Source organism: Heterocephalus glaber, unplaced genomic scaffold (assembly GCF_053883595.1).
Source record: "Heterocephalus glaber isolate CG9 unplaced genomic scaffold, H.glaber_assembly_v1.0 deba00001586, whole genome shotgun sequence".
NCBI classification, from domain to species: Eukaryota; Metazoa; Chordata; class Mammalia; order Rodentia; family Bathyergidae; genus Heterocephalus; species Heterocephalus glaber.
This window is the reverse complement of record NW_028258364.1, coordinates 3,277,736-3,295,425: the sequence shown is the minus strand read 5'-3', so window position 1 is coordinate 3,295,425 and position 17,690 is coordinate 3,277,736. Positions and strand designations below refer to the sequence as shown.

At 33.5% G+C, this 17,690-nt stretch overlaps 1 protein-coding gene across 11 annotated transcripts in view; it reads right to left on the bottom strand.

Moving 5' to 3' along the window:
• Bltp1 (bridge-like lipid transfer protein family member 1) overlaps window positions 1-17,690 on the bottom strand; it is a 241,252-nt gene that overhangs the window by 72,975 nt on the left and 150,587 nt on the right. For all 11 annotated transcript variants that reach the window (XM_021236449.2, XM_021236454.2, XM_021236453.2 and 8 more), the window contains exons 41-48: window positions 16,933-17,173; window positions 15,291-15,433; window positions 13,887-14,106; window positions 13,286-13,444; window positions 11,676-11,851; window positions 8,353-8,528; window positions 4,909-5,615; window positions 3,771-4,016 (exon numbers count right to left, since the gene is read on the bottom strand). In XM_021236449.2, coding sequence (XP_021092108.2) covers window positions 3,771-4,016; window positions 4,909-5,615; window positions 8,353-8,528; window positions 11,676-11,851; window positions 13,286-13,444; window positions 13,887-14,106; window positions 15,291-15,433; window positions 16,933-17,173 — 2,068 coding nt within the window. The remainder of the gene's footprint in view (window positions 1-3,770; window positions 4,017-4,908; window positions 5,616-8,352; window positions 8,529-11,675; window positions 11,852-13,285; window positions 13,445-13,886; window positions 14,107-15,290; window positions 15,434-16,932; window positions 17,174-17,690) is intronic.

The following is a 17,690-nucleotide window of genomic DNA, read 5'->3' as shown; positions in this document are numbered from 1 at the left end:
TTGGCAAGGTAGAAGCAAATCTTTATAAGTAGATGAAATGATCATCTACAGAGAAAATACTAAGAAATTTCTAGGAGCCCCTAGAATTTGTATTTGCATTTAGCAGGATTAGAAAACACAAACACAAGGTACATATAAAAATTCAGATCTTTGTATACTTGCTATAAATGAAGAATTGGATATTGAAATTTAAAAGTTATGTAGGAGTACAAAGGTCCTAGAAAAGTAAAAAGAAAAAAAATAGTGTTGGAAGACATTTAGTACCTAATTTTAAGACTTCTAAAGCTACAGTAATCAAGGCAGTGTTGGTGTAAGGACAGACATACAGATCACTGGACTAAAACAGAGAATCTAGAAGTAGAACCACACATATATGGTCCACTGAGTTTTGAAAGATTATTTAACATTAGCATTTTATAGAATATAAACCCAATTCAAGAGCAGAGGAAAAGATAGTGTTTTCAGCAAATGGCACTAGAACACCTGGTATCCATTTATAAAAAATTAACCTCAACCCTTTATTTCCATACATGAAAATAACGTGAAGGGATCTATGAACCTAAATATGAAAGCCTAAAAGTATAAAACTTTAAGAAGAAATTATAAGGGAAAATGTTTATGAATTTAGGGTAGGCAAGAACTACCTAGGATACAAAAGACATGATGTATAAAAGAAAAAAATTGATAAATGAGATTCCATCAAAATTTAGAACTTTAAATGACATCATTAACATGAGAAGCAGTACTTAAACGGACCATATTTACAATGCCTATAACCTATGACCAGAATATATAAAGAACTCTTATAACTCATTAATAGACAACCCAATTACAAAGTAGATATAAGATGATAAATAGCCAGTACAGCACAAGGAAAGGTGTACAACTCTAAAATCAGAAAAATACTAATCAGTACAATAACAAGATTGAATTATACACTCATTAGGGAGATGAAGTTAAAAGTTTTAAAAGTTGTCATAACCTTCTCGTTTGATTCTCCCCCTTTGCATTTAATTTGTCACACCCAATGGATTCATTCTGCTGGATTTCCTGGGGTTATGATCCTCATTGTCTTTTCCTAGGGTATTGTCTAAAATTTTTTGGAGTGCTGGTTTGTTATTCACGAAGTTCCTGAGGTGCTCTTTATCATGAAAGTATCTTATTTCTCCATCAATTTTGAAAGATAGTTTTGCAGGGTACATCAATCTGGGTTGGAGGCTGTTTTCCTTTAGGGCTTGAAATACATCACTCCAAGCTCTTCTGGTCTTGAGGGTTTGCATTGAGAAGTCTGCTGTGATTCTGATGGGCTTTCCTTTGTATGTGATTTGTTTCTTTTCTCTCACTGCTTGTAGAATTTTGTTCTTCTGTTGGGTTTCTGGAATCCTATTATATGCCTCTGTGTAGATTTTTTTGATCAAGGCTATTTGGAGTCCTATCTGCCTCACTTATCTCTATGTCAAGTTCTTTTCCCCTCCTTGGAAAGTTTTCTGCCATCACTTCTGTGAACAGTTTTTTTATGTCATCTGCACTCTCTCCTCTTTCTTCATTGACTCTAATCAGTCTTCTGTTATTCTTCTTTGCATCGTCTAGCAGCTGCTGGATTGATTTCTCATGTTCCTTTACAATTTTAAAGGAATTTTTCTTTTCCTGGTCACTAATTGCAATCTTTTCTTCTATATCTGTAATTCTATCCTCACAATGGTTCATTCTGCTGTGCAGACTTTTGATGGTGTTTTTAATCTCCTGGAAATCTGTTTGCATCTGTTTTATGGATTCCATTTGTTTCCTATGTTGGGATTCCATCATGTTTCTCAGATCTTCTATTTTTTTTATCTGTGTCCTCTCTAGATTTATTAATCATGTTTTGCACCATGAGCAAAATCTTTGCTATTATCTGAGTAATTATTTCTGATTTCATTTTTCCCAGATCTTCTTTTGTTGCCTGTTCAGAGAGTCCAGGTGCTTGAGTATCAGATTGTTCCATCTCGTTTCCCTTTGGGGTTGCTGTAGTTGATCCAGAAGTCTGTTTTTGAGGCTTGTTTACGTGTCTTTTCATTTCCCCTGGTGGGGGGGGTGCTTCTGGCACCCGCGCGTCTCACCTTTTCTGCCCTAGGAGCTTGGGATGGCGGCAGGGAAGCTTCCTTCCGGGTTCTGGGATTGGCTCACCTTCTCTGCCCTAGGAGCTTGGGCTGGCGGCGGGGGAGCTTCCTTCTGGGTTCTGGGATTGGCTCACCTTCTCTGCCCTAGGAGCTTGGGATGGTGCGAGGGAGCTTCCTTCCAGATGCAGGGACCAGGACCAGCTCGAAGCTGAACAATTTTTTATGTCAATCATCTGAACTTTTGTGTATTATGTCCTTTGCCAATATTTCTAAGCAGAGTTGATGTCTGGATTTTCTTTTTCTTTTTCTTTTTCTTTTTGTGGTGCTAAGGATTGAACCTAGAGCCTCACATATGCTAGGTAAGTGCCCTACTACTGGACTATAACCCCAGCTCTGTATTTTTCCTAACCATTTATCAGCCAAATGAGGTGGTGTCCATCTATAATTCCAGCACTATGAGGGGCTAAGGCTGAGGCAGGAAGATCCCAAGTTTGAGCAAAGATTGGAGCATTTAGCAAAACAGAAAGACCCTGTCTGAAAATTAAAAAATGAGGAAAACGAAACAAAAAAAAGGCTGGGAATGTAGCTCTGTGTGAAGGCCTTGGGTTCCAGACCCAGTGCTGCAAAAAACAAAACAAAAACACACACACACACACACACACACACACACACACACACACACACCCCACCCAAAACCAATTTATAAATAATACAAATAATTTCTTCAGGGAATTTCTTAATGGTAAATGATATTTAATTTAAAATTAGTTTTTGAGTAAAAATGTTCAAGGAAAAGAACAAAACAGTTAAAGAGGGATATATACTGCAAAATAGTTTCAAAACAACTTTTAATTAGTTCTTACATACAGTATTTGGCAACTATAACATTAGCAATAAAAATACAGGTGATTCATAATTTCATTTTCTCATGTAATAAAGCCTGTCAGATTATTTTCCTGACCAAAAAAAGAAGACATTGATACTATGGAGTCATGGATTGCTGTAAGGGAATCCCTACAGTTTATTTTCATACTTCTATAGCCACTGAATCTGAGGAGTTTTTATTTTAGCATCTCTTAAACCTGGTTGTATTTATAATCAATGGCATCTGACCACACATGGCAACATTATTTTCTTTTTTTGTGATACATAAAATAATGTGCATCTTCAAATTGATGGTCTCCTAGATTTGATGAAATATCATACCTTGTATGATAATTCTTAAGATGAATGGTACATTTTCATCAACCTAAGAAATTATATATCAACAAATGGGACTTATTTTTATAGAGGTACTAAAATGAGCACTAGATTATAAAATTTCTACAGTGGTAACAAAGAAAAGCAAATATTCCACAAATTTTAATTACTTTCTTAAACTTTTCAGCCACTAGAGGAATTTTATAAGTTGTCATTAAAAGACAGTGATTAAGTGCCACTGGTCATTTGATACATTAACTCAATGTCTATGTGCTCAAATATTTTCATGAGAAATCAAAGTTGCCTCAATTCAATGATCTTCAATTACATTTAAAGTCCTTGGTGTTACTCAACCTCAGAATTTGGGAAGTCTCTTGTTCTGAACAAAAAACCTGCCAATGAGAAATTCTGGATACATGGCATTGATTTTCTTCAGAAAAGTGACACTCTAATATTAGAAAATCATCATACCTTTCATTTTTTCCTTAAGGGTAAAACTGCCATGGATCCTCTTCAGTTCTGATTCCATTGTTAGCCCACCAATATCTGCCTCTAGGTGTGTGCGGTTCACCATGCCAATCCCAAAGACTATTAGCGTAACATGCTGAGGTTCAGAAGTTACCAAGCTACGTTTCCTCTGTGTCTTAGTTAAACTGTTGTTGTCTTGTTCATTTTCAAACACAACTTTACATGTTGGATCTGTAGGGCTCCGAACTCCTTTATAAGTAATGGAATTGTACAATTTTAAATATGAAAACTGTAAAATGGAAGGACATTCCAAACATCATCTTACACTTTGCTTTCTCAACAAGCCTTCTCAAGAAAATAATTAAAAATTTTTTTCAACATATTCCCAAGTTCCTACTGAAAGTTAATAGAGTCAGATACCTGAAATCAAGTCTGGCTAAATTCCTTAATATGCTACTCAACTATAAAGAAGAACAGGAAAAAGGACATGCCTGGAAAACATAATGTTAAGTGAAACAAATCAGACACACAAGCTTAAATATTGTATGGTTTCTCTCACTGAGTAATGCAAAGTACAAATAAAGAGCAAAATAAAACACTGATAACAGAGAGATAGATCTTTTGCAATTGGGAGAGGGTCCAAGAGAGGTTAAGGGAGGACAGGAGAGGAAGAGAATATAAAAAGATTTAAGATGTGTCATGAACACGTACCACATACAATGAATGTAAACATTATATGTCATAAAGATGAACTAAAAAAATAATAGTAATGAAAATGGGGAAAGGGGATCTAGAGACAGAGGAAGGCAAAAGGGGAATAAAAAAATCAAGATACATGATGTGTACATCATGAGTACCTACTCCCTAAGATGAATGTAAAATTTCATCTATTGTAAACATATACTATGAATAAAATAAAAATTTAAAAAGAGCATCCCATATAAGAGTCAGGGAGGAGGAGAAGCAAGAGAGTAGGACATGTAAATATCACTACTATTTTTTCTCTTTGGTGACTGGCAATTTCTCTGCATTTCAATTATCCACTTGTAACATAAAGAAAGTATAGTACACAACTTACAGTCTTTTTTAGTATTACTGTTACTCTAAACAGAAAATTTTAAATCAGAAAAATATCTCTTACCTGCTGGTCCAAAAGTTTCTGAAGATTTTTCCAATATTCCTGTTGGATCAGAGATAAGTGAATAGAAGTTAAGTAATTTGTACATATTCTGCCAGCACTCAGCTGAAGGCTCGCTTTGTTCAGACACAGTAATTGAATCAGAGTCATCCATATGAATAGTCATGTGATCCACCACATCTTTTGAACCTTTCCTAGACACTTTTGAAGTTCTTCTTTCAGATCTTCCTAATGAATTTTTGTTTCGAGATTCCTTTTTGTTATTCTCATTGTTGGTCCGTTTATTCTTTACATTATTTACTCTGTTGCCACCATTAAGACTTCCTCTAGAACTTCGGCTGAAGTCAGAAGAACGAAAATCTCGATGTTTTCTAGTTTTGAAAGTAGGTGTTGGGGAAGCAGATCCAGCTGTATATCTACTAAGTTTAATGTCAGTCTGAGTCGCTTTGATATCATCTATCATTGTACTGAACTGATGAATAAGACGAACCAAAGCCATATCTACATGCTGGCTTATTGACTGACAGGAAATAGTAAAGTTGCAGTGGAAGGTATTATAATAACGCTTGTTGAGATCATGAAAAGAAAGGGCACTGGTAGAGTTCTGCGGAGTGCACACAGACTTTTCCATTACCACAGCACTGATGCTAAAGGTTTCTAACATTAATGCTGGTTTGAACTCAAGTGGAGGAAGATTCACATGGCCTTGCCTAAAATGTTAAAAAGAAAAGAACAGGTTTTACTTCCTTTTTTTCTAGAACTGCACATCTTTGTAAATTTATATGCAAACTAATCTCCAAGATTTAATATAGTACAAGTTATTTAAATAAATTTTAAGCAAGAGATACAGTAGATTATGCTTTTTCTTTTTTCCCCCACACTGTGCTGTAATAAAAAATTTTAAAGTGTGACTACAAGAGATGCAAAAAATAAAAGTTAATGAGTTCCTTGTAAGCACTTAGACCTAGTATGATAGTAGAAAAATTAAAAGGAATGTTAAGTTGGCTAGACAAAAGAATTATATCCAGAGAGTCATTTAAAGAACTTCTCTGGAAACAAAAAGGGAAGCATGGTTGGATAAAGGTCAAGTCTGTCAGTCTTACAAGGCAATCACTAGGTCAATAATTAGATTGTAATTATAATCTAATTATACATATATAATAATATAAACATAAAATCTATGTCTCTATATGTTATCTATTATATGTAGATTATATATCACCTATATAATCTAATTATATATACTCTAATTATGTATGAAGATGTTATCTGTACAAATAGATACATTTAAATACAAATTTGCTTATATTTATGTGAAAGCCAGCTAGCATAAGTAAAATTTCAAGTTTAGCTTTAATCGTATCATCCTAAATAGGGAGGGTATGTGGATAATTAATTTTTTACTATCTAGATATGGTAGTTCCAATTTGAATAAATTTCAGTTACTGTGGTTTAACAATCTCCAAACAACATGATTTAAACTTTTAACTAATATTTACTGTGAATAAAGTACAAACTCGCTACAAGCTCTTCAGCCCACAAATTACTACAAAAACAACAGACGTACATGATGATTATTGACCAATTATTTCTTTCAAAGTCTTTTAGTAGTTTAAAGACTTGTTACTCTTTTATTACTCAGTATGTGCAGACAGCAAAGCATATGGCTGTGTAGTTGTGATGCACCCTTGTTTCCCAATAAGGCATCGTGGCATTTTACAAAAATGAATAATCAAAACAGGAAATTAAACAACAAAAATGAAACAAAGAAACAAAAATGATAATATTGGTAGTCAAATCAACTGAACATAAATGGAGTTAGAAAAGAAACAGCTGGCCAAGAAAATGCTAATACTTCCACTGTTAAGGAGACTTTAGCTATGTAACCAGAAGAGCAAAGCGAAGATGAACTTATTAACGTACAGAAGAAAGTGTCTGTGACAGTAAGTATGAAGATATTCCACAAGAAGTAATGCTGACAAAAATTTATAGTATATGGAACTTGAAGATACTGCATGATGTTGAAAGTGCAAAGGATAAAATGTCGGAACCAATTACTACTTAAAAAGGAATATGACATTTTGTCAATGTACAGAAAAGATGCTCATTCTGTATTTTATCTGATAGGGCAATTGCTCAAACTATACTTTGATAAATTTTTACAAGGAAATAAAACAGTTTCTCAATGTTTTAATACTTTATATTCTAATGTACTAAATATTAGTTTTACTATTTTCATTTTTCTATGCATTTATAATAAAGAGTAAAATAATTTTTAATGTTTTGGTGAATATATTTTGAGGTCTCAAAAGAAAAGTAATTTTTTCTCAATGATCTTTAAAATCACTTCTCAGTTTCAGCTTGTATGGTCACATACTACTATGAAAAGCAAAAATCTCCCAGTACTTAATAGAAAAGACTATGTAATTTCTGCATTGCTCTGACATTACAAAATCCTCAGGTATTTTGATCAGAAACAAAATTTAAGAAGGCCACCGTTTTCTATACATTATTGCATGGAGTTTGACAAAAACAAATTTTGTTAAGTTAAATTTTTTGAAATTTTAAATAAACTATCTCAAATGAAAAATATATTTTACTTAGCTATATATTAGATGCAAATGCACTTTCCTTTTAATTTATAACACCTTGCAAAGGCAAAAATAGGATGAAACCAAGCATGCTGTAAAAATTTCTTGTCATAAACATGATCATATTCCACTATTACTATTCACTTAAAAAAGACCTACCCAAAGTAAAATTCCAAGTTCCTCAAAGATCAGTTAAGTCTATTAATGGACTATTGTCTATGCAAGTAGTAAAGACATTAAAGAAGTATCCATGAAAATACAAAATGTCAGTAAAAGATGATTCTTAAATTTCATCACATTACATTTAGTATTCCTATATATTTGTTTCTGATGGCTATATTCTTTTTTTTTTTTTGGTATCGGGGATCGAATTCGGGTCCTTGCGCTCGTGAGGCAGGCAACAGAACCACTGGGCTAAATCCCCGGCCCTGATAGCTATATTCTTAATATGACTTCTATACTTTTCCTAATATAAAATACTACATATGAAAAGTCAACTCAGAAATAAAGTTAGGAATCAATTCTAAAAATACATAAAATTACAAACCATAACATCATAAATATCCCATTACTACAAACCAAATACATAAATGCTAAGTGCATATATCAACATATATACTATGGACAACTCTCATCTATGTACTAACAGTAAAAAAATGCCTTAAAAAGGTCTCTCACTATGTTAAATATAAGCTATGCATTTATCAGTAAGCAAATGTGGATATTACTTTTTAAAATAGAAACATTTTTCTTATTAAGATATTAAAATTACTTTCATGTTAAAATTAGAAAAAAGCAAAATTAAAAACAAACAGGTATTCTTAGACAAAATTTTACATAGAAATGCACAAAACACCTTCTTGCTCTTTTGCCTTTTCTCTCTTTGGCTGTGTCTGAATCCACAATATCTGCTCTAAGGCAATCCAGTGTCCCTGAAAATGAAAGGTGTTCTCCAAAGTACATTCGGTAGCAGAGTGGCATTGTATCCTGTGATTGGATCCCTGTATGACTCAGAAGAGGTTTAAAAACAACCTGAAAGACATTAAACCTTCACATTAGCTCCATTTATAGTTCATTTACGTAGTTTTTCTCTTACTCATGCCATCACAGTACATATTAGTCCCATAGTGTGAAGCAAAAAATTATCTTGTATAATTGGTCTTAGTTTTGCTTAAAGCAAAGATCCCTTATTCTTCTTGAATGTTTGAAGTATAAGGAAAATAAAATGATGCGTTAGTTTAAATCATAATAATCTTGCTTTTTAAAAAAGGCATGACTGTACCTCTATTTTTAAAAAACTGAAATATTAGGTTCACAAAGTAGTTTATCAACTTCCTGTGTTAATATAAAAACATTTGAAATGTCACATTATGAATATCTGCCTTATAATTAAATACTGCCACTTGGTTGTAATGGTTATCTAACATTTATTTTCTGAGAACAAAATTCCTTTATACTTTAGGTATCCTACATGCTTATGGAAATCCAATATTCTAATTAAAGGTCTAGTTATTTGAATTTCATGGTTACCATGAGCTCAAACAGAAACAATTACACATGTTCAACAGTAGATTCCTGTAAGCACTCATTCTTTGCTTTTTGGCTCCTTTTTATTCTTTCACATACTAAACATGGCTGCTACCCAGTACTTTCCACGGCCTCTTCCAAACTCTGTACATTTTCCCTGGTGACTTTTTTTGAAGCTTAAAAACTCTATCTAAATGGTGAGTGACAACTATGTAGTGAAACCCAAGTCCACATTTTCATTGTCCTATGTCAACACCAATGGAAAAATTCTTCCCTCCTCACAGTTTAAACCATACTCCATTTTTCCTAATTTGTCATCTATTTCTCCTGCTTAATCCTCCATACATATTAGGGACTTTGACTTCTGACTTTCTTTTTTCCCCATCCCAATTTATCATCCTGAATGACTTCATCCACCATACAGGTGATTCCAGCAGCACTTAGTTTCCAACTTTCTTGTCCCTTTCAACTTTGACTTAAACTCCATTTTAGCAATTTTCTAGATTTTATATTACACCTCCCTCCACCTCATTTTCTCACCGTATTTGCCATGAAACAATTCTCTTCTACTGCTACACATTAGCTGCTAAGAATAATGAGAGAAAATTATGTAATTGCATTGGTTGGTACTTTAGTATTAACCCAAACCCTTAAATAGATCCTCAGCACTATCTGCCCATCTTTCCATTCACTCCAACCGTCACACATTTCAAAATCACCTTACCTAATTTTTAAATTTTTTGACTGATACATAAAAATTATCCATATTTATAGGGTATGATGTTTTCATAAATGTATATACTGTGTAATGTTTAAGTTAAGGTACATATATCTACCTCAAACATTTATCATTTCATGTTGAAACTTCATGTTGTAACTTTTTCCTAGCTTTTAAAAAAATATATATACAGTACATTGTCATTATTCAGTCACCCTACTATGCAACAGAAAACCTGAATTTTTTTTTTTCAATTTGTAAGTTGATAAACTTTCCTCAACCCTCTTTCCCTTACTCCCTCCCTCCTCCTCAGCCTCCAGTAATCAGCAGTCTGCTTTCAATTTCAATGAGATAGAATCCTACATATGAGTGAGATTATGTGGTACTTGCCTTTCTATACCTTGCTTAAATTTATTCTACATAGTGATCTCTAGTTCTGCCTATAGTATCACAGGTGACAAGATTTCATTTGTTTTGTGACAATATTATTCTATTTTGTATTTCATATTTTCTTTATCCATTCCTCTGTTAATAGTTAGGTTATTTACATTTTTTAGAAACTGTTAATAGTGCTACAATAAACACGGACATGCAGATATCTCTTCAACATAGTGATTTCCTGTCTTTTGGATATATGCTCAGTAGTGAAATTGCTGGATCATGATAGTTCTATCTTTCTTTGAGGCCACCTTATGTTTCTCGCATGGCTAAACTAATGTACACACTACAATTTTTAATGTATTATTTAATATTCATGTTATTGATGAATTTTAGGGTCTTATATGTAACAGTGAATTTATCTCTAAAACTGAATTAATGTTAAGAAATAAAATGAACTTGCTGTATAGCCCAAAACAAAAAAATTCATGAAAAATTAAAATATCTGACATTTTAAACATAAACTACCTTCTTTCTATTTTGGTACCGGGGATCGAACTCAGGACCTTGCACTTGCAAGGCAGGTGGTGGCACCACTGAGCTAAACCCCTGGCCCCAAAATTACCTTCTTTTGTAAGAGAAAATTTGAAGCTAATAATTTACAAAATTACCTTTATAGTTGCATACTGTCCTTATTGCCTTTCCAAAAATTCTTAGCAAAAAAGTATTTCTTATGTCCAAAGCACCTCCCTCTACAATTGACTCTAAATTTCATGACATCTCATTTCTCCACAAATCTGGCTTTGTCCCCTAACTATTCTTTGCTTCTTGTTTTGGTTTGTTTTCATTCCTTCCTAACTCCTCATAGGTATGTAAATTATTGAAGCCTCTTTTATCCTGAAAAAAACACATTTCTCAATATCACTGCCCCACTCTCCCACTTGCCTTCTGGTCAAACTAAAAAAATGTTTCAAAAATTTCACTCACCCTATCATGTTTAATCAATTAAATAAAGCACCCACACACTCTTTTCCTTTTACGTTTTCAAATCCACAATCATTTAAGTTTAGAGTTTCACTACCACTTGAAACTATTTCAACAGTTCACCTTTTCATCTCTGGCTTCTCTCCCTTAGTCCATTTAACACTTGGCTACTCATATAATATTTCCACATGTACAGTATTGGTTACCTTATTCCTCTGTTCAAAAATCATCAATGCTTCTCAATTATTCACTCAATGGAGTTTCACCACTTTAAAAGAATACTAGATTTGATTAAAGTTTCTAGTTGTGTTACTTAGCCAAATTGTTACAAATAATAAAAACATTACTACATAGTAGAGATTGTTTAATGATCATCTATAGAAACTTAATTTGTATTTATAATTAATCCATATACTTTTAAAAGGCTCCTCCATTTTGTATGGTTTTCAGAAAATAGGCACAAAATAAAGATTTTCACTAGCACTCTAAGATGCATATTGTTTAATAGTTCCAGCTGCTATGTACCACTGAAAGAGGCATTATTCTAATTAGAGAAACCCAGACTGGCTCACCTGTGCATCAGCAAGCTGAACAGCAGGAAACCCTTGGTTGGCTTCTTCTACACCTGCCACATCATCCTGACTAGTGCTATGCTGAGAATGTGTTCCATCCAAAGTATTCTGGTCACTAGACAAGACTGTGTTGAAATCTGAGGCTGAGGGTATTGTAGGAAGATTGGGTGCAACACCTAACAGAGTAAAATTTTTAAGAATAAAATGTAAATTATTGGAAAATAGAAACAACATAAAAGGGCACAGGAAGGTAAACTTTTGAAGCCTGTATTGTAGTCCTATTATAGATCATTTAAAATGAAAAGAAAGAAAAAAGTGCTTTTAGGTTACTCTACAGATATAAATTTTTAATGAAAACTGAAATTAATTAATATTTTCAGAAAACATCATCATTCTTATACATGTATGAGAGCCAGTCAATCCAAAGGTAGAATTTTTTGGCTACAAAATCTTTGAAAAGCATCTGATATTCCATTGTCTTTGGCCTGAGAAAGAGTTACAAACAGTAGCAGGCACTTCAAGAATTATATATCTACTTTCCTGAGGCAGAACAAAAATGAAATGGCACTTTTTCCTCTGTGCTCTATTTATCATTTAACTTAGGCAAATGATTTACATAGAGGGAAATCATTACCTTTTTGTTCTCCTAAATTTTAAACTATATTCACTCCATACAGTAGTGAAACTCATGGTAAAATAATACCAAAAACTGTTGGAAGCACCATCTTTCTATCTTCTTCAGCTGAGGGTCAGTGCTAAGAACTAGCATGCAGTTAGAATTAGGAATAGTTCTACAATGAAGGTGGTCCACACCAGCAAGAAAAAGACCTGAGTGAGTAGTTACCCATAACTCATTTTTCATACATTTATATTTTCTCTCTGAAAAGAATTTACTTGAAATTCAAATAGCTGCTACCTGGATTAATTTTAGTCGCTGTCAGTAAACAGCATTAAAGGCTACTTCATATATTCTTCATATATAAGTAATGCATATATAAGAAAATAATACACTCATTTACTAAACTTCAAAAATAAAATAAAATAAACCCAGAAAAATAGAAAAAGAAAAGTAAGTTCACGTGTATTTCTGGATATAGCCACCATTACTTCTTGGGTGAATTTCTTGCCAGTCTTCTGCCCAATACTGTATACATATTCTTCTAAAATAAATGGCCCTCATTTGCCTTCCTCTTCAAGTAAAGGAATCTTACTTTATGCCTCCTGGTACTCTTAGATTTAAGTGAATATTTGTTTAGTCATTATAAAGAATGTAGGAATAATAGCCATTATTTCTCAGAGGGATGTGGATAAACTAAAAATATTTATTTAATGTTGTAGGTCCATAATATGATTGCAATTAGACCACATTTTAAAAATTTACCTCCTTTTAGTGTTTATATCTGGTCTATCTGCTTTTCCACAAGAATACTGAGTGACTTCTTAACTACTTACTCTCTCAATTGAGGTATCATCAAGGCCATTTATAAATGGGCTCATTTCAACTGAACACTTAAATATCTTATGTTATTTTAATTATTCTATTAAAAACAGGAATTTGGTATAACTATGTGTGCTACTTAGTTAAGCCAAATAATATTATAACTCAATACCTGTTGGAAGACTATTGTGTCCTGATTTTGTTGCAGGAGATTCTTGTACCACACTTCCTCGATTACTCACAGCATTTGACATCCAATTATAGAAACTCACGGATGATGGCTCAGATAGCAAAGGATGTTCAGATAACATATCAGTGGCCACTGTATTTCCTGAAAATAAAGTTTTCCTGAGTACAGAATTATATATGTACTAAAGAACAGAAAATGCGATTTATATAATTATTTTCAAAAAGTCAGGTTAAAATATCTTTTTTTCATAGATGTTTTCAAACTCTTCCTGCATGATGTTGCAATTTGGATACTAAATCATTAATAAGTAGCTTATTTTTATTATAACAGGGTGGAGATCCTACATTGGTTGGTCTAGTCATATCCCATATCAAATGCCTAGGTTGATATTAGTCAGTCCTACCACCTAATAATGCAAAGGGCATGAAGACAGTAAAAGTTACAAACAGCACAAATTGTCTTCTAAAATATTTTCTCAAAAATAAGGTGTAAGATGAACTCTGCAGCCAAAAGTATACATCTAAATAAAAATGTAATTTTATAATTAAAATACATTTATAATTGTCAAATCTAGGGGCTATACCTGTTCTAGTCAGGGAGCTACTTTTCACAGCTGCACTACTTCTCTGAGGAGTCCCTTCCAGAAGATTGTGCAAGCTTGGAAAGCTTCCAGTCAGGTAGCTGAGTAGGCTCTCCTTCCTTGGACTCTCCTTTACTGACATTCCAGCACGCCCGACATGCACAGGAGAATCTGTGGCAGTGTCTCCACTGGTATAGCTCAGAGAATGATATGGATGAATGCCCTAGAAGGAACAAATCAGGGTTTCTTACACATATAAAAATGGCTACTGATAACTATTACAATTGCTCTTACTGCTATCAACAACTACTGTTATAATTGTCCTTACTGCTAGCTATTCTGTACATTAATACCAAAACCGATGGTGTCTTACTAAGATTGTGTTGAATCTCAGAGGTATGTAATCATGTTCTATAACTCTATGGTACAATACAAAGGGCCACCTTTATTATCATCATTATATTAAAGCCTGACCCCCTTATTTTAACTATGTGTCATTAATTTCCTTCTAAATCTTAAGAGAGTAAAGTGACAAGATATACAGATCCTAGCACAGCATATCCAAGAGTTGGTGGGAAATAAAGGACTAGTTAATAGCTAGGAAACAGTAGAAAGAGCACCAGAATATCAGAAAATTATGGGTAGGATGTTTGTGGAGGTGCTAAATAAGATCCTCAGAGCTAATAAAGAAAAAAATAAGTATCTGAAATATTTCTTTCCACTACGGCTTATGAAATGAACCAGCAAATACCCAGATACAATCTCTCAAATAAAATATTTCCTAAAAAAACTAAAAATATTCACACTGAAATGATCTGTATCATGACGAATACTATCAAAGAAAGGTCTAGATACTTATGGAAACTAAAGAAAGGAAAGCTGTCTACCTTTAGCAAATTTCCCTCATGTTTCTTAATGAAGATGAACGTAAGTATCCACCTGGAAGTAAACTAGAGGCTTTTGGTAAGAGCAGGAAATCTATAGGCAAAGACCACCAGTGCTGTGAAGCTCTCTGAAGTCTTAGCCCTCTCTGAAAATTAGAACAGTCTGTGCTTTTCTACATGCCTTACCAATCATCACTTAGGTGGCAAAAGAGTTGGGAAGGATGTCAATGTAGGAGATAAAAGAGCACTTACAATATAGAGCTGTTAAACACTTGCCTGGGAAGTTAGCAAAACCTTTTCTGAAAATAAAAACTTTTTTAAGAGGTCTATGGATGTAACTTAGTGTAAAGGCCCTGTGTTCAATTCCTAGTACCATAAAAAATGTTACTAATCAAGTTAATTTCAACAGAAAAACACCTTTGAATATTTAGGATGGATATCCAATACTTAAATTTGAGATACAAAACTTTAGATCTTCTCTATAAGTCTGCATCACTTTAATCAAAAACCAGCAATAATATACCTTTATTTTTAATGCAGAGTCACTATGGGTATGAGTTTTTGAAAGTTTCCTCATTATCTCAGCTCCTGTTACAGGTCCAGAGCTACCAGGTGGTGGCCGGTTAGCTGTCCCTTCTAGTAGCATTGTGTGTTCACTGACTGTGGCTGAAATAGGTCAAAAAAAAGAAATGAGGTATATATTATCCCACATATACTTGAAATGTCAATCCCAGTGTTCCTTCAGCTTCATAATTTGACAAATTGTAGAATTTGCTATAATATTTACTTTTTCAATTCCAACCCTCTTGGTCTCAAAAAAGGAACAAATACTTTCTATTCAATCTTTCACAGATGCTATGCAAATTACACAAAGACCAAAAATCAACTAATCAAGCTCAAGAATGTACAAAATGCCATAGATTAACATGTACATCTGCAGATAATTTCTAGAAGGGATATTCAATTCATTTACTATTCTTTCACCCTTTGTGCAGACATGAAATTTTGAAAATAATTAATAAAATCTAGTCTGTTAATTATAATACATTCATTTATTAGATTATTTTTCAAAAACTATATTGAGTAAAATATTATACATTAATACTCTGAAAGCTCTAATGTTAGGGCTACTCTTCTATCCCATGCTACTTTTAATATTTGTCAAAACATGGTAGGATAAATTTTCATTGAACTACATGTCATGAGAATTATAAAACTTAACCTCTGGCAAAAAATTAAAGTGTGCAGGTACTCTGTGAAAGTGGGTATCAAGTCTCTTTGTTCTGACACCACCACTTTGTTAACAGAATCGTAGGCTCCATTCAGGCTTTCAAATTTACTTAAATTGAGCTTCAAGCATGCATAAGGTAATATGACAAAGGCCCTTTTAAAAACAGCTAAACAGATAAATGCAATTTTTAAAAGAAGCCTTAATAGTTTCATTCAAAACATTCTTGTTATCCAAAGAATCCATTCTACTAGATAGATCAGAAATCTATTGTATTTCACAGGATTAAAGTTATAAAATCAAGTCGGTAAAAAGATTCAAAATTGTTAACACGTATTTGGATTAACAAAAATCATACTTGTATAATTAAGCCTTGATATCTTAAACTTTGGACATGAATTATTAAAATTTTCACAAACACATGTTATCAAGTATATAATATCCAGCTAAAAGATTTGTTTATATTAATAATTATGGGAAAGGGCTGGGATTTAGCTCAGTGGTTCCACCGTCAGCCTTGCAGGTGCAAGGTCCCAAGTTAGATCCCCGGTACCAAAAAGAAAAAAAATTAATAATTATGGGAAAAATCAAAGACTTTTGATAGCTTTAAAAAAGATACAGTAGTGCTGGGCATGGTGGCATACACCTATAATCCCAGCAATTCTGGATGGCTGAGGCAGGAAAATTACAATTTCCAGCCCAGCCTGGGCAACTTAGCAATGTAGTGAGGCTCTAAAAACAAATTTTTAAGGGCTAGCACTGTAGCTCAGTGTGAAAGCCCTGGATTCAACATCCAGTATCACAAAAAATTGGATATTAGCTTTATTAATACAACATGCACATAACTGAGAGAAAAAATATAGTAACTATGCACAGTAAGAAAATTCTCTTAATTGTGAGGGGTGAGAAAATACTCAACAAATGCTTACAAAATTACCTGCATCAAACTCAAATTCTGCTCCATCAGCACTAGTATCACTTTGAAGACCACCTCCATTATCCAGCCCAAGTCCATCTTCATGTTCATGGTTCACAGGTGCTTGAGGTTTCAGTGGCTGAGCAGGTCTGTGTAAACTAACTCCTTTAAAAGCAGGTGTCACCACAATAAACTTCATCCACTGCCTTGCCAGTGCAACTAAACCTTTCTTTAAAGTTACCAAAGCAGGAAGTCCATCACTCTGTAACAACCATGATGAAGGCATAAGTACACTAACGTAATAATGAGTTACCATTAAAGTTTTGCATACATTTGCTCATTTACATCCATAAATCCTCCTTTAGAGATGAAGAAATTAAAACTTAGATGTTAAGTAATTTCTCCAAAGTTACTCAGGATTTCAAGTCGACCACAGAACCTGCTATGGCTCAGATATGGTTTGGGCATATCACTCAGGGTTTATTTATGTGTTAAGAGCTTGGTTGCCAGGGTAGCAAGGTGACGATGTGGTAGGATCTTTAAGAGGTAGAACATACATTAACATAGTTCTGATAGGATGCTGTTCTCACAAAAAGGTTTATAAAAGAAAGACTGGCACTCTTTAGCCTCTGGCTTTCTATCTTCCCATGTAATCTCTCCCTCTTTCTTGTACTCTACAGTCATTGCTAAGGGTTTTCCTCACCACAGAAAAGCTAATGCCAATGGTATGACTTACCAGAGATTCTTCACTTGCCTGGCTATCAATAGTATTGATACAC